This window comes from Apodemus sylvaticus, chromosome 8 (genome assembly GCF_947179515.1).
Source record: "Apodemus sylvaticus chromosome 8, mApoSyl1.1, whole genome shotgun sequence".
In the NCBI taxonomy this organism is placed as follows: domain Eukaryota; kingdom Metazoa; phylum Chordata; class Mammalia; order Rodentia; family Muridae; genus Apodemus; species Apodemus sylvaticus.
Genome location: NC_067479.1, coordinates 52152953 through 52177106, shown reverse-complemented (window position 1 = coordinate 52177106; position 24154 = coordinate 52152953). Strand labels below are relative to the sequence as shown.

General features: G+C 36.4%; 1 protein-coding gene and 1 pseudogene across 9 annotated transcripts in view; one reads left to right on the top strand and one right to left on the bottom strand.

Moving 5' to 3' along the window:
• Zc3h13 (zinc finger CCCH-type containing 13) overlaps positions 1 to 24154 on the top strand; it is a 63241-nt gene that overhangs the window by 14627 nt on the left and 24460 nt on the right. For all 9 annotated transcript variants that reach the window (XM_052190933.1, XM_052190928.1, XM_052190927.1 and 6 more), the window contains 4 exons: positions 7894 to 8002; positions 11275 to 11414; positions 11982 to 12139; positions 18977 to 19174. In XM_052190933.1, the coding sequence (XP_052046893.1) occupies positions 11328 to 11414; positions 11982 to 12139; positions 18977 to 19174 (443 nt within the window). In that variant the 5' untranslated portion in view covers positions 7894 to 8002; positions 11275 to 11327. The remainder of the gene's footprint in view (positions 1 to 7893; positions 8003 to 11274; positions 11415 to 11981; positions 12140 to 18976; positions 19175 to 24154) is intronic.
• On the bottom strand, positions 23297 to 23635 carry LOC127691092 (60S ribosomal protein L37a-like; annotated as a pseudogene).

Sequence of the window (24154 nt, the reverse complement as noted above, 5' to 3'; positions counted from 1 at the left end):
TCTCTAACAGAGGCTTGTTATTTTACAAAACTTGAACATAGCAAATAAGTTAGCATTGAGAGCAGAACTGACCCCTGAATATAATCAGTGAGAATATTTAAGCATTTGTTAGTGATAAAGGTATAAATGTGTTCTAGGACCTGTCCCTTCAGAGAAGCTGTATAGCCACATTTATGAGTAGGTTAAATAGTTCATTGTAATAGGAAAGTGTCAGGGTTTAGAGGCCCTCTTCTGGGGATGGACCCTTTCTTATGGACAGATGCACAAACTAGTGGTTTAGGTTTACTTTTAGATATTAATGCTTTTTTCTTTAGTTTCTAGTGTGGTAAAATAGATATAAGATTTGTCATTTGAGCTTGTTTTATGGGGGTTCTTGGTTGCTTTTGTTCTGAGACAGACTCTGATACTTTAATTCAGAGTGGCTTCAAAACTCAAAATCTTCCAGGTTTAGCCTTGACTTCTCAAATGTCACCAAGCCTAGCTAGCTTTGATGTTAATTTAGATGTTAATTAATTCAACTATTTTAATGTGTTATTTTTATGACCATTTCTTGTTCCTACAATGAACATTTCAGAGGGTTTTTTTTTTCCTCAAAATTGTCAGTTGCTTTAATTTTCTGCTCTCAATCTGATTACTTATCTTCAGATAAAGAATCTGCTTTAGACTTAATATTATCATGGATCAATTTAATTTGGCTATTATTTAAATTACTTTTTCAGCTGCTACTATGTAGTGCCAACATCTGGCCTATTCCTGGTGCATTATTCTGATGTCATACACATGATTAGGTCTTTTCCTATTCTTAGTTGCCAAGTTCTGTCCTAGTATGAATGAAGACTATATGTGTAGTGTGGCATGTTTCCTGTTTCTAGTGCATTGTGTCTGGGCGAGGTTTCTCGCAGAGTTCACACTCTGCAAGCTTTGCTTACAGCCATTCTGATACTGTCTTCCTCACCCTGCCTTAGCTGTGAACTTGTTCCTCTGCTGTATACAGCTTAAGCGTTCTGACTAGATGTGAAAAGCTGACCACGGCTGGTGTCATGATTATCTCTTTACTGTTGCTCTAAAAGTTCTACCAGATCACATGTTTATATCTGCTTCCATTCCTGCTCGTAGCCTCCTCTTCCTTTTCAGTGAACACTCACTTGATAGCTCACCACCCACTTTTTCTGTCTTGCACACACATTGTTTTACTCTTTCTAAAAAATTCTTACTTGTATTTCTTTACTTGTTTATTTTAGCATTAATTGTGGTATATGGGAACAGGTACCTTACTATTAAAGAATTAAAGCAAGGTCACGATGCTTACTCAGAATGTGGTCAGTAACTCTTAACCTTCTGTCTTAAAGCCTTCCACTGTTAGAGTCCTGCTGACTGCAGCAGCTATGGAACCGTTCCCTTCTCTCTCCTGATTCCATATGTGTGTGTGTGTGTGCGTGTGAGTGTGCGTGTGCGCGCGCGCGTGTGTGTGTGTGTGTGTGTGTGTGTGTGTGTGTGTGTGTGTGTCTAGCGACTGCCTGTCTATATGTTGAGCTAACTGTGAGTTCTTGATGGTGTCTTCAACTTTAATCTATCACCATTGTTACTTTTCTAAGTCCACATGTCCCACGTCCTTAGCTTGTGGGTCATCTTTATATTGGACACAGAAGTCTTTTTTTAAAAAAGCTTACTTTGTAGAGATGCAATTTACAAACAGTAAAATTCACCCATTCTAAGTATATAGTCTGATTCTTGATATGTACACACATTACATGTATATATTATTCTCAACAAAAATATTACACAATCAATATACAAAATATTTTTGTCAGCTTAAAATATGTCTCTATTTTCCATCCTAAACTCAGTCTTGAAGTGTTCAGATCTGTCATTTGAATGGAATCCTGTAGTATATCTCCCTGTCTTGATTCTTTTCATGTAATTATTACTTTTAAGCTTCAGCCACATTGTTGTATCCATACTTAGGGGTTTCCAGGTTTGGGTTATTTAAATAGATCTTAGGAATGAGGATCCAAGCCTCTAGTGGGCTGGCATGTGGTAGCTATAATTGTCTTTGTTGAGGGCTAGTGACATTGCACATCTTTTCATATTTTTTGGCTCTTTGTTTATAAAGCCTACACACCTTTTATTGGCTCATTGTTTTGTGGTTTTGCTGGTTTATTTTTTTCACATTTGTAATTCTGAGATTCTGGTTACCAGTTCTTTGTGAAATATATGTATTGCAAGTGTGTTTTCCCAGTGTGTGGCTCTCTTTGTCATTTGTCTTGCGTTGTTTTGACACCTACCTCTTCAGTAGTTGGAGTAGTTCCCTCATTTCCTTTAAATTAATGTGCCCAGCCCATTGTATACATATTTTCTTTTCCTCTGAGACACTTAGACCAGAAGTCCTGGTCTCTCTTACAGCTGTATCAAGACACTGAATACTTAAGAGGCTTACTACTGTTAGATTAGTCATGGTTTTTAAGGCCTTTCATGAAACATGATCAGGAACTATGTATTTTCTCTTAAAAACAAACAAGCTCTAATAATTCAGATTTAAGATTTATAATTGTATTACTTTCTTGTGCAGAAAATTTTAGTCCCTCTTTACATTTATTACCCGTTTTATATTTAGTGGTTTCAGAGCAACAATTAGCAATACTATTACTAACAAAGGTGTTACAGTTTGCATGTAGAATGTCCTCATGTGTTTCAAAGCTTGGTCCTCAGCTGAAGGCAGTCTGGGTGAGTTATAGGGATGCTTTGTCTTTTGACATTGCAACTCAGCATTTACAAAGATCATTCCAGAAGTAGACAATAGAATTACAAAAACAAAACAATAAACAAAAACTCTTACAATGTCTTACGTTTGTGATTAGGGAGTAAGAAACCTGTTCTTGTGTAGCCTATGCTACTCCTGAACTCTTGCTCCACCAGTCTAAGTAGTGCTGCAGTTAGAGCCTATGGCACTGCTCTGAGCCAAGTTTACTATGAGTTTGTGTTGTGTTGCTTTCCTAGCTGTCTTTGGACTCCTGTATCTGGCAAGTTGGGCATGCCCTGGACGGAGAGCTGGGCTGTAGAGCTTCACATGGAAAAAGTGGGTCTCTAAGGGTGGGTCTTTTGGGTTCTAGCCCAACCCTGCTTCCTGTGTGGTCTCTGCTTCTTAATCTGTTTGGATCACTGTTCCTTCTTACCCACTGTGGGCTGTATGTACCCCCAAAGTGTGAGACCAAATAAACTTCTCCAGTGTTTAGTTGTTTTTTTTGTCCAGTCAATGTCATAGAAATGAGAGTAACTAATGCCTAGGTTACTGAAAAGTTAAATTTCTCTGTAGTTCTTAGGATACACCTTGTTTAGGATATATCTGCTAAATCTGGCCAATAGGGATTTAACTAGTTAGAGCAACCAAATTAATGCATAGATTAATCTGTGTCATTCTAATTGAAATATTAGGATTTCTTTTTAATTTTGTAAACATAAAATATGTGATTTCAAAGCAGTTTATATTTACTTTAAAAAGTCTGGTGTCTGTCTTTTGATTGCTCTGACTTGTTCCTCATAGACCACATTTATTTTTTCCTTCTGCTTTATGTGTATATATGTGCACTTGTGCATGATGCATTTGTTAAATGCATATGTTGATAGACATCTGTGTATATACACATAAATTTAAGTATGTGTTTCATACATAAAAGATGACCTTATATTTCACTTGACTTTTTAAGCTGGTTTTTTTTTTTTTGTTGTTTTTAAACAGGTGATCATTCCATAACAATATATTGAGAGACTTCTCAGACTTTTTGGTAGTTAATGTGGTGCTTCATTGTTTAACTGTACCATACATTATTCTTTTGTGTATGGGGATTTAGGTTATTTCAGTGTCGCTCCTGCTGTAGAGCTGTGGTGAATGGTTAATGATTACATAATCATTACTTGTGTGTGTGTGTGTGTGTGTGTGTGTGTGTGTGTCTTAGAGCAAGATATAGCTCAAGAAATAGGACTGGTGTGCCAGAGTGTCCTGGCCATGTGGCTCTCAGTCTCGTGATGTTGTTGGTGTGTGTGTTGTGCTTGTTCCTTTTCCTTTGTCTTTCTGGTATGTTTTGCCATAATTGCTTTTCCAGCAAGATAGGGGAATTGATGGTGTGCCAGTTTAGTTTTCATTTATATTTCTCTTGTGAAGTGTAAGCATCTGTATATATCTTAAGTGTGATTTTTCTGTGAACTCTACAATGACATAACATTTTATTTTGCTACTTATCTACTTATATTGCTTTTCAGTTACTAGCCTCAATACTTTTATTTTAGATTCGTTGTAATGTCTCCTTATTGTGTAAGATAAGAACTTGTAATGAACATAATTTGTCCCACAAGTAAATGTTCAAGAAAAGAAACTATAACTGAAAGTAATGTAAAACTCCACAACCACTGGATTTCTGAAGTGGAAGAAACCAAAACATTTTACCAAGCTAGGCACAGACTTATTAAGCATCACAGCTTTATCTTAATTGAAATGATCCAGTTGTTAAATCTCATGTCGTTGATAAGTTCTTAGGCTTTGATATAAAAATATTGGTATGTTTGATCATAGGATTGATCATAGGCAGCATTGTTAACTAATATGCTTTGAAATTTTTAATAACATTATTCTTTGAGAATATCATGTAATGTATTTTGATCATGTTCGCCCCTCCTCAACTCCCAGACCTACTCCACCCTACCTGACCTCCTGACCCATTATAGAAAACTGGCTTGCACTTCCCCAGCAGCAACCAAATGCCAGTAGTTTCTCAGAGAAGGACTGCAAGCTCACCTCCCCACTCCACAATGGGGTTTTGTCTGGATTGAGCAGGTTGTACATGCTGTTGGAATTGTTGTGAGTTCATATATAGAAGTAGCTATCCTTTTGTGTCCAGAAAACACTGTTTCATTGAATCCATCCACTATTTATAGCTCTTAGAGTCATTACCCTGTTGTTTAGGTCCCTGAACCTTGTGGGAGAGCAAGGAGGATATACAGATGACCCATTTAGGGCAGAGCACTTCGAAGTCTCTTATGTTCTGTGTTTAGACCAATTGTGGGTGTCTGTTCATTGCCATATACTTTAAAAAGAAGTTTCTCTGTGAAGTTTAGAAATGCACAGATCTGTGGGGCTAGCAATAAGTCATTAGCCATTTTAATGCTAGATCCATTTAGCAGAATAGTAGTAGTAGACTCTCCCTGGGCCTATGACCTGTAAGTTCTTGACCTCATTGATAGTGCCAGCTATGGTTTCCATCTGGTGGAGTGAACCATAAGTCCAGTCAGAAAAGTGGATGGTTGCACCCCTAACATTCCTGCCATTACTGCACTAGTAGGTATATCCTGCTACGCCGGTCATTATTGTAGCCCACAGGGTTCACAGCTGGGTGAGAGTAGTAGTACTTCTCCAGTAACATGCATAGCACCTTCCAGCACTATGAAAGCTGGCCTTTGGTGAGGAAGCTTTCCGTCTCATACCAGCTAGGTCTCTTCATGTTCTGTGACCTGGGTATGCAGTGTCTTTAGCAAAGAACATTTATCAGGTTCTGATCAGGGTAACCAGTAACAATGGCAACATAGCTTTCATATTTTTAAAAATTGTAAATTATCCAAACAGAAGTGTTTTAGCGTAAACTACTGTGGTTGCATAATAGTATTCCAATATGAATGTGTTCTGGGATGACTAACTGTAGAATGTGAGATAAAGTAAGAAAGTTATACTTCTAATTAATATGTTTGAGATTAAAAGATGTCAAGCCATTCTATTCAGGAAATCTAGGAAGCTGAAAGGCCATGCTGCACATTTGATAAAGGACTGTTGTGCCTAACAATGTTATAGGTTGATAAGTAGAGAAAATGGGGGAAATAGGGCACTCTTTTTATCTTAGATAAGTGCTGTGATGAAGGGGAGGAGAGGGTTTGTTCAGCTTATATATGAGTCACAGTCTGTTAAGGGAAGCCAATGCAGGAACTCAAACAGGGCAGGAACCTAGAGGCAGGGCTGGTGCAAAGGCCATGGAGGGGTGCTTCTTATTGGCTTGTTTCCACTGGTGTTCAGCCTGCTTTCTTATAGAACCAGCTCACCACCAGCCCAGGGGTGGCCCCGCCCACAGTGAGCTGGACCCTCCCCCATCAGTCACTAGTTAAGAAAATGCTCTACAGGCTTGCCTGCAGCCAGAATTTATGGGGGCATTTTTTAAATTGAGGCTTCCTCCTCTCAGATGACTCTAACTTGTGTCAAGTTGATGCGAAGCTCTCCACACACTTGTAAATGAGCTAAAGCTTTAAGTGTTATCAAGATAATTTCCTATGTTATGATTTGAACTGGGTTGGTTACTCTACAGTAGGAAAAGACATACTCTTTAACTTGAAATTCTCCCACATGTTGAAGCCTGAGTACATACTTACACGGTATGACAGATAGTTCCGTGTGATCTCTGGGCAGAGTCAGTTGCATTGAAAAAATGTGGACAACTCAAGATTAGATGGTTTTAAACCGTAGGTATGAACTGTTTATATAATAGAGAACTGTATTGATTATTGTATTTCTAGTTCAGAAAGTGATCCAAATATAGTCTGTTACATATAGATACAGATTATCTTGTGTATTTTACTGTGCCAGTACTGCTACTCTGAAACTCTTGTTATTTATGTTAGTAGCTAGGTTTTATGTGGTACCTTAGAAAGTTGGTTGCTGTAATCAGTATTTTGGAGTTAATTTTCTGTAAAAATATTTTTCAGAGTGGGTATGTGGTGGTGTATATTCTGTGGGCTTGATTCATACAACATTCAGAAGTTGCCTTGGACATAGGACAGTCTTTCCACTGGGGTTAGGCATGCTGCACTCTTTCTTTTCTTCTTTTTGCCATCTGACAAACACCCATTTCTTTATTTCTTGATCTTTTGTAAATTTTCTGTGACAGATTTCATTCTTAAACAGTCTTTTGTCAACCTGTATTGCTAGCAAGCAAACACATAATGACATTATAATTATGTGTTTTGAAATAATTTTGAAATTGATGTTTGTAATTTATACCTAAATGTATAAAATTTAAAGGGATTCTTTAAAAAGAAAGCTTTAAAGAAAAATTGTTTCAGGCAACCAGGTTTTATAACTGAAAATATTCAGAAGTTTGAGCACTTAATCTGTCTGACAGTCATAGTATTTGGACTATAAGTAGTAAATTCACTGTGAGGGGCTTTGATTATTTTCTCACTATCTAGTAAAATGTGTTTTGGAATCTTATGGAACAGAGTATTCAGTTAAATTACTGAATTAGTTTATAAATTGAATTACTATTTTCCATGTTGGAGGGTAGATTACTATTAAGCTTAGAGTAACATCTAAACCCTAGTGTTTTATAGTATTTAGCCTCAGTATTAAGGATTAATACATTAATTGTGTTAAATAACACTTGCTTTAACCAAGTTTTAATAGTAAAGTTATTAAAATAAATTTGAACACATCCTTTGGTGTATAGGAAAATTGTTATTTTAAGGCCTAAACTTTTTTTAAGAGTCTACTCAGTGGTTTAGTTTTTTTTAAAGTTGGATTTTATTTATGGCTACTTAGCTAATCTTTCTATTGTATTGTAGTCATTTTAAACTGTTTTTTACCCAGTGAGTTTTCACATGGAAGCTTAGTATGGAATAGAACATCAAAGGATTAGGTTTTGTTGCCTTTGTAAAAATATCTGAGCTACTTCTTATATTTACCATGTTTCTGTTCTTTAGTAGATAAATACTTTCCTGCAGCTGCACTAGAACTAGCTAAATGACACAAGTCCTCCTCCCTCAGAAGCCAAGCTGAGTGAAGTGGAAATGCTATGTGTTCAGTAATGACCTCATGTCTTCATCATATGGTAACCTGAATGTGTGTATATATGTACTTTTTAGAAAGAATCTTCAAGAGGGAGACATAGAGACAAGGAAGACATAAAAATTGTTAAGGAGAGAACTCCAGAAAGTGAAGAAGAAAATGTAGAATGGGAAACTAACAGAGATGGTGAGTTTGAAAATCCTTGCTTAGCTAATAGAATCTTGATTATTTACTGACCTGTTGAGGGTTTTGAGATACCTTTAACTGTGATCTTCACATTACTTTAGAAGTATCCTATTGATTATAACGAATTATCAGACAGAAACAGGTATATAATAGTATTTCAAGGATAGAAAAGGTTGTTTTATTACCTATTTTAACTTCCTTATTCTTTCTCTCCCACTTCCAGGACTTTGTTATATCTTTGGGGATTTTTTTTCCATTTGTAAATGTTAAAATTCCTCAATACTAAGTTTTAAATTTTTAAATATAATTTAATACATAAAATAATTAAAATGAGATTGTTAAAGTTATTTTTAAGAAATGGTTGACTTTAAGTTTTCAGAAGAAATTAAAGTTATATAATAATTGAGTCCTGAAATTTATTTATGAATTAATTATAATTAAAGTTCCTATATTTAACGTTATTATTTTTTTTTTCTTTTTGTTGTTGTTGTTGTCCCCCCCCCCCCCCCCCCCCCCGAGACAGGGTTTCTCTGTATAGCCCTGGCTGTCCTGTAACTCACTCTATAGACCAGGCTGGCCTCGAACTCAGAAATCTGCCTGCCTCTGCCTCCCAAGTACTGGGATTAAAGGTGTGTACCACCACGCCCAGCTTCTTAGAAACATTTTAATAGACTGGCTGCACTAGAAGCAGTTTCAGCAGTTAAGTACTGACTTTCTAGTCTTGGAATGGTGATTAGGGTACAATTAGGTGATAATTTGTTAATAAGAATTAGAAAAATCATCTTTGACTCATTGTCTTGCCAAGTAAAGACTCTTCCCCACCTCTGACATTCTACTGAGTGTCACTCTGAACTCTGGAGCTGGCATTTGTTGAGTGCATTTTAATGTGATTTATACCTTTATCTAAGAGTTTTACTTTTAAGTATGTCAGTACCTTTTCAGTGTAAGCTAAAATAGATCAGCGCTAGATGATCTGTAGACTGTTGCCTGTAACTGCAAATAAACTTGCATCAGAGCACAGCCCCTGCCCTTTTAAGTTACAATGGCTGAGTAAGGACTTAAGTACTTGTGACTGTGTTTCAGAATGTGTCTGAGGATACAGCTAGACTGACATGGAAGAGAAGTACCCTAATCACCATTCCAAGACGAGAAAATCAGTACTTACTGAGGAAGTCGCTTCAAGTGCTTCCAGTCTGTTAATATGTTTCTAGGAAAATATAGGAACTTTGATTATGATTAATTCATTGACATTTTATAATAACAAAGGGTATGATATCCTATTGCATTTGACTAATTAATATATTGAAGGATTTATTTCTCTTTTATTCTATATAAGAGGTCTTTCTATTACTATATAAAGTTAATATATTCCATTGAATTTGAGACCTAATTTCTTACTTTCTCATTAGTTTAGTGCATTTATTATATGCTGTCTTTTATACCTTTGGTTTTCTTGTGTGTACATGGAATATGTGTGTGGTGGTGGTGGTGAGATTGTTTAATGAAAATAACACATAGGCTTATATATTTGAATGGTTGGCTTCTACTTGCTGGAATTATTTGGGAAGGATTAGGAAGTTTGGCTTTGTTGGAAAAAGTGTGTCACTGGGAGCAGGCTTCAAAAACCCATGCCATTCCCAGTATCTGTTGGAAAAAGTGTGTCACTGGGAGCAGGCTTCAAAAACCCACGCCATTCCCAGTATCTGTCTGTCTCTGTCTCTCTCTCTGTCTCTCTCTCTCTGTCTCTCTCTCTCTCTCTCTCTCTTATGGATCAGCTACTATTCCAGTGCCTGCCTGCCTGCTGCCATGTTCCCTCCCTATGAATGTTATCTTTTTTGTTCTTCTTGTTTCCTGATTCTTCCCTTACTTATTCATCATGAAGAACAAAACATCATTACAGGAGAGGAAAATACATGAAGCGCTTTGGTAATCTTGGAGGGAGGATTCATTATCCTAAAATAGAAAATCCTAAAGCCACCAAAGATTTGAATGCATAAAAGTTAAAAATGGTTTTATAACTAAATGAAAAAAGTAAGGGCAGAAGTCAGATCAGAAGATGCTTGACACACATAAGCATTAGTAAAGATACCGTGCAAGCACATAATGAACTGCCACAGATATTTAAGAATGTAGTCCTGTTTAAAAACTCATGACATTTTTAAATAGGTAATGCCTAAGAGCTTGAAATGGCTAATAAGTGTTCAACTTTACTACAGAGAAAAGCTTATAAAAAACAAAGACAGAATTGCCTACATACAAACGTTTTTAAGTGGTAGTTTCTGTTGGTAAAGTTGTTTGAGTTCAGATTGGCCATAGTAAAAATAGAAGCTATATTTTGATTCTAGCAAATCTAGTCTAATAAAAGTCATAGAGAATTAGTTGCACTTCTGAGTCAAGGCGGTTACCATTCAACCCTGTGTATAACAGCAAGACATGAGGTCCCTCAGGAAGCTGGCCATATAAGTGTGCCATGGTATACTTAGTAGCTTCAGAGAATGGCTATATCCTGCAGTCAAAGATTTCTCTCTCTGTCTCTCTCTGTCTCACACCATACCACCGCCCCCGCCCCCCCCCCCCCGGTGTGTGTGTGTGTGTGTGTGTGTGTGTGTGTGTATCTGTTTCTTTTTCTCTTAAAACAAAAAATCCCTCATATACTTTTCATCAGAAAAGACTGGATGTGAACGATGACATTAGAATGAATGGTTGGTTCTGATCTAAAGAGATAATTTAAGTCAATTGAAGTGAAAATGCTAGGCTTTCTTAAAACTTAGCACATGTTAGTGTTAAATTTAGTTGACTTTCCTGTTAGGTGCTAATCATTTGTCTCACAATAAGAAGAACAGAATTGGAGAACTAATGGTCCAAACATCTGACGGTCTAAGGCAAGGACATAAGTCCTCTTACCCTATATGGTGTCCTCAGTGAATAGTTGAATGCTTTAATGCTTTAACTGTGACTTTTGTTTTGCTTTTTAACCTTTTCTTTTAAAAAAGAGCTATGGCCATGTGCAAACCAAATACTCCACCGCTGCTGTATCCCAGCTTGAATTGTACCTATTAGAAATCTTTAGTAGCAAAACCCAAGCATCTGACAACCCCAAGTCACTTTCAGAAAATATAGAAACCTTAACATTACATTTTCAAATGGAATTAAGTTCTTCATAGAAATATATTCTAATGAAAGACTACACTGTTGAAATTTCTATAAAAAATAGCTAGAAAGATTAATTCTCTGTATATATGTCTAAAAATAAGGATATTTGTATTTTAAAGATTCTGACAATGGAGATATTAATTATGATTATGTTCATGAGTTATCATTGGAAATGAAGCGTCAGAAAATACAGAGAGAATTAATGAAGTTGGAACAAGAAAACATGGATAAGAGAGAAGAAATTATCATTCAAAAGGAGGTATGTGTATTGAAGTGAATGTGATAGTAACACAGACATGGTTGTTGACCACAGAAATCAGCCCCATGCTATATCTTAGTTCATGCCAGGACAGTGATAAATGATCAACTTCCCACATATTAGCTGTACCAGAAAAAGTTAATTATTTAATCTTTATATGACTTTTAAGTCAAAAATATTTTTCCTGTTGAACCAAATTGATACTCTATTGCCTGTTCCCATTAGCCTGATACAAAGTGAGTTCTACACGTATTTCTATATTTTTCTATCCACTTTTCTAACATATGGAAATAGAATTTATTTGGAAATAATTTCTGATTTCCCTGAGGAAATATTGAAAAAAAATTAATGTTACTTTCTTGGTATCTGTATCTATTAGGGCAGTTTAAACTATAAGTTTAAAGCCTGGGTCCTGGAGATAGCCTCATGGCAATGGGTGGGATGGTTCTGGCTTTTAATTTTTAAACTCAGTCCAGCATCCTTTCCCCTCCTGTGTTAGGGTACATACTTTTTGTTGTTGTTGTTGTTCAGGAGTTTCTGAATTGACTTACTAAATTACTTTGATAGGTTTCCCCAGAAGTGGTTAGATCAAAATTGTCTCCATCACCTTCTCTGAGAAAGTCCAGTAAATCTCCAAAGCGAAAGTCCAGCCCCAAGGCATCTTCAGCTGGCAAGAAAGAGCGGAAGGGTGCTGTGGTGACTTCTCCGCTGTTGGACCAGCAGAGGTCAGTAGGGTAATCTCAGCACCAGAGAACAGGCTGTTTCTAACAGGACTGCATAACTTGATTATAGGAGCTGATTCTGATACAATTGTTTTACCTCTTTTCTTCCTAGAGTTAAAATTATAAACACAATGAAACAAATACCAATGTCACATCCACACACTAGACTTTCTAACTCCGGGATTTTATATAATATGCAAGCCTTTTGTTTTTGTTTTTGTTTTTTATACTTTAGTCAGTATGTATCATTTTTACAAAATAAATACTATTTTTAATGTATTGAATCAGAACACAAATATATCCTGCAACTTTCTTTGTTTAGGTTGGTTTTTTCCTTAACATTTTTAAACTTTTAATATCTACACTATGTATTTGTCTTTCTGTTGCCCAACATTTTGGTTTTCAGTTTTTGAGTATTGTAAATTATATACACAGAGTGTTTGACTTATTTCTTTGTTTATATGTCAAGAGATTAGATAGTTTGAAATCTTTCCGCACCAATATGCATATTGATTAGAATTATAGCAGTCAACTAAAGAAATAAAATTAGAAATAATGAAATATAATTACATTAAGGACTAAGAACAAGATGGGAAGCAATTTAAATATCTTTCTACAATGTAAGTTCAAATTAATGTACATATACTAATTTATTTTTAATTTTTTTATTCTTTTTTTATTCGATATTTTCTTTATTTACATTTCAAATGCTATCACCTTTCCTGGATCCCCTCTCCCCGAAAGTCCCATAAGCCCTCTTCCCTCCCCCTGTTCCCCAATCCACCCCTTCCCGCTTCGCTGTCCTGGTATTCCCCTATAATGCTGCACTGAGCCTTTCCAGAACCAGGGGCCTCTCCTTCCTTCTTCTTGGGCATCATTTGATATGTGAATTGTGTCTTGGGTATTCCAAGCTTCTAGGCTAATATCCATGTATCAGTGAGTGCATACCATGAGTGTTCTTTTGAGACTGGGTTACCTCACTCAAGATGACATTCTACAGTTCCATCCATTTACCTAAGAATTTCATGAATTCATTGTTTTTAATGACTGAATAGTACTCCATTGTGTATATATATCACATTTTCTGTATCCATTCCCGTTGAGGGATATCTGGGTTCTTTCAAGCTTCTGGCTATTATATATAGGGCTGCTATGAACATAGTGGAGTATGTATCCTTATTACATGCTAGGTATAGCGGGGTCCTCTGGTAGTATCATTCCAATATGCGTATTAAGTAGAATTACAGCAGTCAACTAAAGAAATAAAAATAGGAATAATGAAATATAATTATATTAAGGACTAAGAACAAGATGGGAGGCATTTAAATATCCTTCTGCAATGTAAGTTCAAATTAAGGTACATATACTAATTTCATTTTTATTTTTCTTAACTAAAGCCATACCCAATATTATTTGGCAAATCTTGATTAGCTAACCCACAATAAAGCTCATGTTATTTCCTGGTTTCACACATAATTCAGACTCAAGTTACATTATTTGCCTACAAAATTGTGGTGCCCACTTCTGAACACACACATATTTTCACTCACCAATACCTCAGTCCATCTGCTTTGTAGATGCTGTAAGAGAAATCTTAAAAGAAGAATTCTAATTCATTTTTATGCTGTGAAAATTCAGATGAAACTCAGATTCCTTAAGAATGACATTTATGTGTTGACCTTTTCTTTCTTGTTAATATTTTTACCTAATTCTGTTCTGTCAGCCTATTTCTATATTCAATCCTGCAGACTTTAGCTTAAATTCTAACTTTTCTTTGTATAAATTCTTTTCATCTTAATTGCTGTTTGCCTTATGTTTCAGTTCTGGCATGTGTGTTTTATAACCTTTATTAAACTTTAGCTTCCTGAAATCTGGGCTATTGATAGTTCATTTTTCTGTCTTCCCACAGCTCCTACAATAAGAGCTCTTGTGGTCTCTCTTTGCTCCTGGGATTTAGTGATATTGTGAAAGGATGTGAACGAGGTAGACTAGATTGGTGTGAGCTCTCCTGACTAGATCCTCATCTTCTTGCCTATTAGTTATATAGCTTGCCCTCAGTTCATCCATTTATCCAACAAATTATGTCACCCAAATAGCCTTTATTTTTTGCTTTTCTGTTTATTATCATTGAAATATATTCTCTTCATAGAGATTTTTAAATAACTATTTCAATATAAAGGGTTCATTTAAATCTATTTTTCATATATTCTTTTATTATTATTAGCTTATCCTTTGATTTATTGATTTGAATTTTATCACATTGCTTTAATTGTTAAATTTCTATATTCCAGTATTTTTCTGCCCTTAAGATGTAACTATAAAATATAGAGCAGGAGGGCATTTAAAATAGTACAGTATAAAAATATAAGGGAAACTATATATATATATATATACACACATACACACATATATATATTTGTGAAATTGAGACAGTCTTATATAGCTTCAGACTTGTCTCTCAAGCTTTCTTGGACTGGAATTAGGTATTAAATCTACTTCCCTAGTATTGGGATCATATGGATGTATACCAGCACATCTGAGCAAGTAGTATTTAGTTTTAATATTATTATTGTATATATATATATAATGACATGTATATATATAACATTTATTGTAATTATTGCTCATACAACGGCAAACCACAAATGTAGAGGTCACAGAGCAGCCTTTGACTTCCAGTGGTCATTTGTCTCCTTCCATCACGTGGGTTCCCAGAATCAGTCAAACTCAGGTTGTCAGGCTTGTGCAGCATTGTATTGAATCTGTCAGATTGTGTGTGTGTGTGTGTGTGTGTGTGTATATGTGTGTGTGTGTGTATTGTTTTTGATGATGTTGTTGTTGGCAGTTAATGGAGGGCCTTGAGCGTGTTAGGAAATTATTTTATCACTGAGCTACATCTCTAACTTGAAGGTAACCTACTTTAATTTCATGTTGAGTCATAGTATAAATTGTTGGAAGACAAACTCAAGGATGGGAATTTCTGTTAAAATTGAATAGGCTATTTCAACCAATGCCAGTAAATCAGCTGAATGACAGATAAACAGACTCTGTGATCTTTCTGGGTTAGCATAATGGAAAGATGTAATTACTGGCAAATTAAGTCATACTTTTCTTTGATACTCATCCTAAGGTCTGGTATGATAATATCTGGAATTTGTATTATAGTGTGATATAGATTGACAAATACATTGTGTTTTGACCTTTTGCTTTCTTAACCCAAGCAAGGTTTTCTGTATAGATATTTTTATAGAAAGAAATATGAAATATTTTTAAAGTTGTCCGGAAATAGTTACAGAATGATATGAAAATGATAAAAGTGAACCATGGGCTGTCTGCCATGAGTAGGAAGTATATTGATGTTGTGTTGTTAAAAGAATAACCAATAGACTTTAAAATGGTAAAAGTTCCTGCTGATCTCAGTTCTCTTCATTTGAGAAACAATGCAGTATAATAGAATTTTGTTTTCCAATTCTGTTTTTAAAAGTATATAAAGAAATTCCGACTTCATTACTTTTTAAACTTGAGTTTTATCCACGGTTTCTCCTTCTCCCTTCTCCAACTCTCATGTCTTCCCTCTCTTGAATTTATGTCCTCTTCTATAGTTTTTTAATGCACACATACACATTGGTGTTGCCCTTGTTTTAGTAGATTTTTAGGATGTTTTCTGATTATGGTGGTAATAGATAAATACTGAGATGTTAGTGATTTGACAAAGCTATGGTTTCTCATCATATAGAATCAAAATGGATGTTTCTGGGGTGGCGATGGCGCAGTCACTAAAGTGCTGTCCTGAACGCACGAAGGACTGAGCTTGCTCCCACGTGATCAGACAGGTGTGGTGGTGTGTACTGGTAATCACTGACTGTGGAGGCAGAGACAGGGTGGATGCCTGGAGCTTGCTGCCAACCACTCTAGCCTAATTGGTGAACTCCTGGAGGTGGGCAGCCCTCACAGGGATGGCAGACACATGAGCCTGCTCTCCATCCTCTACACCATGCACTCTCTGACAGTGCTGGATTCCTGTAGGCTTTGGAAGACTTCGAGAGGATGGAATGCCTGAGGGGAACAACTGCATGTTGTGCCTGTTTAGTTCTATGGTGTAGCCTGGGCGGAAGTCCTAGGAGAGTCATTTCAGAGAATGAACTGTAGAGTGTGGCTCAGCACTGGGCCAGAAGGAAGATTAGCAAATATCTCTGTTATGTGGAGTAATGTGGAAATACGTTTTTGTCAAGAATCCCTCCATGTTTTCATCTTTAAAATCTTAGCACAAATAACAAGTATTGTTGTTTCTCTTTAATGTGGGCAAATGTTTAGAAATCAAGATATACCATTTTGTACATAAAGGGTTTCTGTAATCTCATAAATAATGTATTGATGTTTGTGGCTACTGTGGTTGTTGGTAGAAGGCAAGGATACAAAGATATCATCAGGTTTTAGGAATCTTTTCACTTGTGTAAGCAGCTGTTTCTATCTACCCTAATAACAGAGGGATATGGCCCAAGAAAGCTCAGTTTTCTAAAGGCTAACTATGAGTCAAATGCTTTTAATCTTTTAAAAATCTTACCAGCAATTCTGAGGACTGTGCTACCTATTTTAATTATATATCCAAGGAATCTTGGGATTGCAGAACTCAAGGTCATATGAAATAAGCTCCAATGAAACCACACCAAAAGTATAAAAACAAAGGGCTCCTTAAGATCCTAAGACAACACTGAATACTGAGAGAAAATGGCATATTCAAGAGTAGCCACACAGTAAACAGGAATAAGTTTAATAGATACTAGATTTGTAAATTTAGACATTCTTAAGAATGTTGCATTGACAGGTTTGACTTAAAATTGAAAAATATCTGTAAAGACAATTTTGGAGAAAAGATTTTCATGAACACTGAAATTGTTAAATATGAAGTTAGTAAAATGGTTGTGATTTTTTTTAAAGAAGACTACTTCAATATTAGTAGTCAATTTTTTAAAATACTATTTATTTATTTTTATTTATACGAGAACACTGTTGCTGTCTTCAGACACAGCAGAAGACTACATCAGATCTCATTACAGATGGTTGTGAACCACCATGTGGTTGCTGGGAAATGAACTCAGGATCTCTGGAAGAGCAGTCTTAACCAATGAGCCATCTCTCCATCCCAAAATGGTTGTGATTTAAAGGAAAAGTACTCAACTTGACAAATTTTGAGATTCTGGTAGAAGGGTAGGTAGTTCTACCAGATGAAAATGACAGGAATTTGAGATGATGAGATATGATGATGTAAAACAGCTCATTCATGTTCGACAGCTCATTGGTTGCTGGCAGGTGTTGAAAAAGATAAAAGTACCTCGGTTTTGTAAAAGTAAGTAAATAAGTAAATTCCGAGAAATAATGTCTTATAAGTTATAAGTATCGAGACACAAAAGCCAGATCACCTGAATAGAAAAACAGCTATGTTGACTCTTCTTTGTCTTTCTTATCTAAAGCTCTAAATGCTTTGAAATAAAAGTCACTGATGGGGCTTTTAGGGATAAGAGTGTTAACATGAAAACGCTGTTCAGTTAAGCTTTGTGTCAGCTGTAATGCCAAGTCAGCCAGGTTTAAATATGTAAGGGATTAATGTCACATAAAACTAAAGTGCCAAACGATAATCTGTACCTCAAAACCACTTATAAGTTATTGCATACTTAACCATGAAAGGCAAAATTCCAGAATTTTAGGAGGCCATCTGTGTGATCTCAGAGTTGGAAATGATTTCTTAAGTGAGATTCAAAGATTTAGAAAGATGTTTAGTAACAGTGCTGGGGAAGCCAATTTTAGATGACGTAATTAGTTGTATCTTTATTGGAAGCAAAACTAGTGACTATCACACTGATTAAAATTTTAGAGCATCTATTTCCGGCAGGCCCACACAGTGATTTTTCTTCTTCTTCTTTTTTTTTTCTTTCTTTCTTTTTTTTTTTTAATAACATGATTCCCTAAGTTGCTTTTTGTTGTAGGCAGATGCAATAACAATAAAAGTATTTGTGACCACTTTTGGATGGCTTGCAAATACAACTTCTCTCCTGTTCTTGAGGTTGCTTGCTATAGTTCCATTTGTCTGTTTCTTTTTTGCATCATAGGTTGTGGCTAATAAACCATTGGCAAGTGAAGTGTTTGCTCTCTTTCACGTTTTCTTCTAGGAATTTTAAATTTGGAATTGTATGTTTCTGTCTGTACTTTAGTTTGAATTAATTTCTGTATATGATACAAGATAAAAGTTCAGTTTCATTTTTGTACATGGATATCTAGTTTTAAATGATAGATATACAAAAGAACAGACAGACTATAGAAGAGTGTTATGATCTTTATAACAGATGTTGGTTTAGTAATTTTTTCTTTTGTAATTGGTTTCTTATAGAGAGAGTGTTTTGAGACAGGGTCTTGATCTTTGGTCATGGCTGACCTAAGAATTCCATGAAGCACAGACTGGCCTTGAATTCACTGCGCTCTTTCCTCAGCCACACCAGTGCTGGGAACACAGGCATTCATCTATTCTATATGAACTAATAAAAGTAACTTTAGCATTTGTTCTTAGGATGTTGTATCTTTCCCTGAAACTCTTCCACTGGCCCTAACTCCTTAGAAACTACTCTTTAGAATGATATAATTAATAAGCATTGTTTTTAAAAGTATACTCAGTAAATTCTTTGCTCCTTGTGTTTTTTTTTTCTGGATATGGGTTATTAGTATAACCCATAGTAAAAGGACAAATCATCGAAAAGAATTGTACAGCCATTAAAACGCACTTTAAAATCATCTAGGTGGGGCTCCAGAAATATGGAAACTTGTAATGATAGCTTTATTTATCTCCAGAAATTCAAAAGGCAACCAAAGTAAAAAGAAAGGACCACGCACTCCTAGTCCACCTCCTCCTATATTAGAAGACATCATTCTGGGGAAAAAATACAAAGAAAAGTATAAAGTGAAAGACAGGATAGAAGAAAAACCAAGGGATGGAAAGGACAGAGGACGGGATTTTGAAAGGCAAAGAGAAAAACGTGACAAACCAAGGTAAGTAGAAATGTTTGGTCAGTATTTATGTGAAACTAAAATTCCTGACTGCAGAAGCTCTGGGAGGGACATAGATATATAGCTTTGTAAATTATTACTATTTTCAACTGTGTATTACATTTAATAGTTCCCACAGTGAGTTATGAGTTGTACATTATTTAACTTCAGATTATTTTAGTGTATTTACATGAAAGTTGAATGAAGATGATGCCCATATTAGATGTATAGCCTTGCATGATGGAGAGTGTGTGAGACAGACTTCCAGAATGGCATCCTACACACTTGAAATGGCGTCACCACACTCTAGCCTCCCACACACCATTCTCCCTATGTTTCTGTGAATGTAATGACTTGAGATTCGTTAGAAGTAGAATCAATCGTGCAGTCTTTGACTGGACTATTTCATTTAGTATAATGTCTGTTGAGCTCATCCATGTTGTGACATGGCAGAATTTTCATCTTCGTAAGACTGAGTAATATTTCATGTGGCACAAATCATATTTTATTTATTCATTCCTCCATGGAGAGTGTTTGGTTTGCTTTTGTGTTTGGGTTGTTTTTAAATAGTACTATTATAACCATTGACCTATAAATACTTCTTCAGGAAATCATTGCCAACTTCTGTATATAAAATTTTCCATTTTTTTTTTTTGAGGGTTATACTGGTTTAGTGTGTGCACTTGAACATATCTCGATTATTTTGCTGTCACATTTGTTGAAGTGACTGGTTTTTTTCCCCCTTTGATTGATTCTGACATCTCTGTGGAAGGTCATCTGAATATGTGTTTGGGGATGTTTACTTCTGAGCACTCAACCATTGTACTACCGGCTTTATATGTGCTCCCATGTGCAACTGCATGCACATGAGATAATATTCATTAGGAAGGTCACTATGAATAGGACAATGTTTTGCTTTTTAAATATATCTCTGTACTACATTTTGAATTCTGAAAGAGTTCAATCCTTCCAAAAGTTATTCTGGCGATTTGAGCTCTCCAAGGTTTCCATATAAATTTTAGGTTAACATTTTTTTTTTCCTTGGGGGCTGGAGAGATGGCTCAGTGGTTAAGAGCACCACACTGCTCTTCCAGAGATCCTGAGTTCAATTCCCAACAACCACATGGTGGCTCACAACCATCTGCAATGGGATCCGATGTCCTCTTCTGGTGTGTCTGAAGACAGCCACAGTGTACTCACATAAATTAAATAAATAAATCTTTAAAAAGTTTTTTTTCTTGTAAGAATAAAAAAGCTATTAGAATTTTGAATGCCATTGGTTGTAGATTGTTTTCATCAGTATGCTCAACTTAATAAATCTCTAATCCATAAGCACAGGTGTCTCCTGCTTGTTTCTAGTTTTGTTCATTTCTTTCAGTAGTCTTTTGCCACCGTGCTTAGAGTTTGTCTTAGTCAGGGTTTCTATTCCTGCACAAACATCATGACCAAGAAGCAAGTTGGGAAGGAAAGGGTTTATTGAGCTTACACTTCCACGTTGCAGTTCATCACTAAAGGAAGTCAGGACTGGAACTCAAGCAGGTCAGGAAGTAGGAGCTGATGCAGAGGCCATGGAAGGATGTTTCTTACTGGCTTGCTTCCCCTGGCTTGCTCAGCCTGCTCTCTTATAGAACCCAAGACTACCAGCCCAGAGATGTTACCACCTACAAGGGGCCCTCCCCACTTGATCACTAATTGAGAAAATGCCCCACAGCTGGATCTCATGGAGGCACTTCCCCAGCTAAAGCTCCTTTCTCTGTGATAACTCCAGCCTGTGTCAAGTTGACACACAAAACCAGCCAGTACAGATTTATTCCTGAGTATATTATTTTGGATGCACTATAGTATGTTTTCCTAATTTCCTTTTCAGATTTATTCTTTGTAGTATGCAGAGATATACTTGATGTTTCGTGTTATTTCTTCTACAACTTTACTGAACTCATTCATTCTAAAAGGATTTTGTTTTGTTTTTGTAGGATTAAGGTTTCCTACATACAAGATACTGTCATCTACAAATATTTTTACTTTTTATTTTCCCATTAATGGCATATCTTTTTTGGCTTAATTGCTGTGCCTACAATTTTACATACTATATTGAATAGAAAGGGCATCTTTGTCAGTGACTTATAGGGAAAGCTTCAGTCTCTGTTCATTGATATATTAACTGTGAACTTTTCATAAATGACTTATTGATTATCGTCATTCGAGACAGGGTAAAACCATACATGGTTACAACTCTAGCTAGCTTGGAACTTGCTATGTAGGCTAGGGTGACCTTAAACTCTGCCTCCTGAATGCTGGGATTGAAGGCAGATGCTACCATGCTCAGCTCTGCTGAGGACTAGTAAATGGTTTTGAATTTTGTCAGATGTGTTTGTGTATTAGTATCCTTGTGTGATTGTTTCCTTGTCTTAGTTCTTGTAGTATATTGTATTAGTCAATTTTCAAAATACTAACCACCCTTGCTTTCCAGGAATAAATGCCATGTAGTTATGGTATGTGTACATTTAACAGACAATTTAAATTACTTTGCTAATACTTTGTTGAAGATTTTTGTGTCTGTATTCATTATCTTCCTTTATAAGATTTGTAAAATACAAATTTGATGAGAGCCAGATTCATTCTTGATTAGTTTTCAGATTCTTTAAATTTAATACTCCCCTGAAAAAGTATGATTCTTTATAGAGATCTGTCTCTTTTCTCTTCCTCTACCTCTGTCTCTCAAACATTTGGAATTGATAAAAAGTTTTTAAGGAAATAGGAAGATGGCTGCGTGGGTAAAAACATTTGGTCTGCAAGCATGAGGTCAGTTCTCGGGGCCAACACAATGAGACACGGCTGCATATGTCTGGATCCTCACCATTGTAGGGTGGAGGCAGATGTGTCTGAGAACTCTCTAGTAGACGCAGTGACTCCTCATTCATTGAGAATCTTCTCAAGGCAGTAAGGCAGGGCTTGATAGAGGAAGTTACTCGACATCTTGCTCTGGCCTCCTCATGCATCCCCTCTGCAAAGAAGGATTTTAATATAGACTTTAATGTAGGAACTAAAGGGAAGTCACAGGAAAGGGTACAACACTCCCTTTCCATGACAGATGTGAGCTTCTTAAAGAGAATGACCAGGGCTGGAGAGATGGCTCAATGGTTAAGAGCACTGACTGCTCTTCCGAAGGTCCTGAGTTCAATTCCCAGCAACCACATGGTGGCTCACGACCATCTGTAATGAGATCTGATGCCCTCTTCTGGGGCATCTGAAGACAGCTACACTGTACTTACATATATATAATAAACCTTAAGAGAGAGAGAGAGAGAGAGAGAGAGAGAGAGAGAGAGAGAGAATGACCAGTCTTTTCTCTTTGAGTTTTAGTCTAATCAAGATATTGAAGTTACAGGAACAGGACAGACATTTTACTTGGCTCTACTTCTTTATAAGATACTAAACTTGTTCGCTAACATATGTATAATACACTTCATTTGGTTCAATCAGGATTAAATGGAGGAATAATTCTTAAAACTAAACTAAAATGTTCAAAAAATACAAACATTCCATTTTTCTACCAGAATGCCAGAAACTAGGGACTATGCTGTAGTATTCTTATCTTCTGTTGTCAGTGAAGTGCACATGCTGTTCATCGTGTCCTATGCGAGCAGCCTTCGTTGTTCAGTGCACACCTTTTGTATGAGCCATACATATGAGGGTTAGTGTCCAGTCAGGCACTCAGCCAGAGCTGCCACTTCCTGTCTTGTGGTCTTTTTGTTGTCACAATTCTTGACCATTGACTGTTGCTGCTGCTGCTTCCTTTGGGGGGGCGGGCAGGATATGGTAGGGCAAGGGGAAAGACTGGATTTCTATTATATAGTTCTGGCTGGCCTGGACCACAACTGTCTCTGCCTCCCAAGAGCTGGGATTATAGGCGTGGACTACCATGCCTGGCTGGTCATTGACTTTTAAAGTAGTAACAGAGAGAAAAATGTAAAGATCTTTAAATCAGCATTTTTCTGAAGTTAAAAAGGGTATATGAGAAGAAAAATATGGTTAAAATGATAAAGTATAGCAGAATATAACTTAAAATATATTGGAATAGCTCTAGCCAAGTAAGTGAAAGACTTTGACAGAAACTTCAAATCTTTAATTTATGTTAAAAACTTGAATCAGTTTATTGCACGATACACATGTCTTAAAGGATAACTTCTGCTGGCCTTTGAGAACCTTCAGTCTTTGGGTGGAAGACTTGACTGTGACAGAGGTGATACTGTAGGTCCAGGCTAAGCCATTCACTGTCATGGGTGAGCCACAGTAACAGATGCCACTGCTCATTGCTTCTCCTCATCTCGGTCTTGCCACAGAAGGAGCAGGTGAACCTGGTGTGCTGGCTAAGTTCAGTTTTCTTCACCATTTTCCACAGGGAGGCACCATAGCAGGGCCCATATTCCCAATGATTCTGGCCTTCTCCTTTCATTTAGCCATGTCACTAGAACCTAAGCCCACCTCTGGAGAGGGCCATTTCAATCAATTTTAACTGTTCCCAGAAAGAAACTCAGAACCCATAGTTCAGTGGCAGTCATTTTTCAGTATTTGATTTTTAAATTTATTTCCCTTTTCTCTATAGAAACCCTCGTGTGTGTGTGTGTGTGTGTGTGTGTGTGTGTGTGTGTGTGTGTGTTCCTAACAGCATAGTACAACCTTTTTAATCTGTATAATGATACTTGTATATATATTTTCAGGGCTGACCATTTGGTATTGGATGACCAGTTGGTGTCCTTAGGGAAGACTATTTCTCCTGCTTTGAGTATTTGCTATTTGCCTATAGTTCTTTGTCAAGAATTCAGGCCTTATAAGCCCACTCAGTCCATGTTAGCAAGTCTCTTGGTGTTATCCGTGTTCAGGTCATGTATAGACAGTCATGTTGGTGAGAATTTACAAATGTAGTTTCTGACATTTCTAGGAGATGCAAACTCACAGCAAACTGCCTGATCCCCAGGCTCT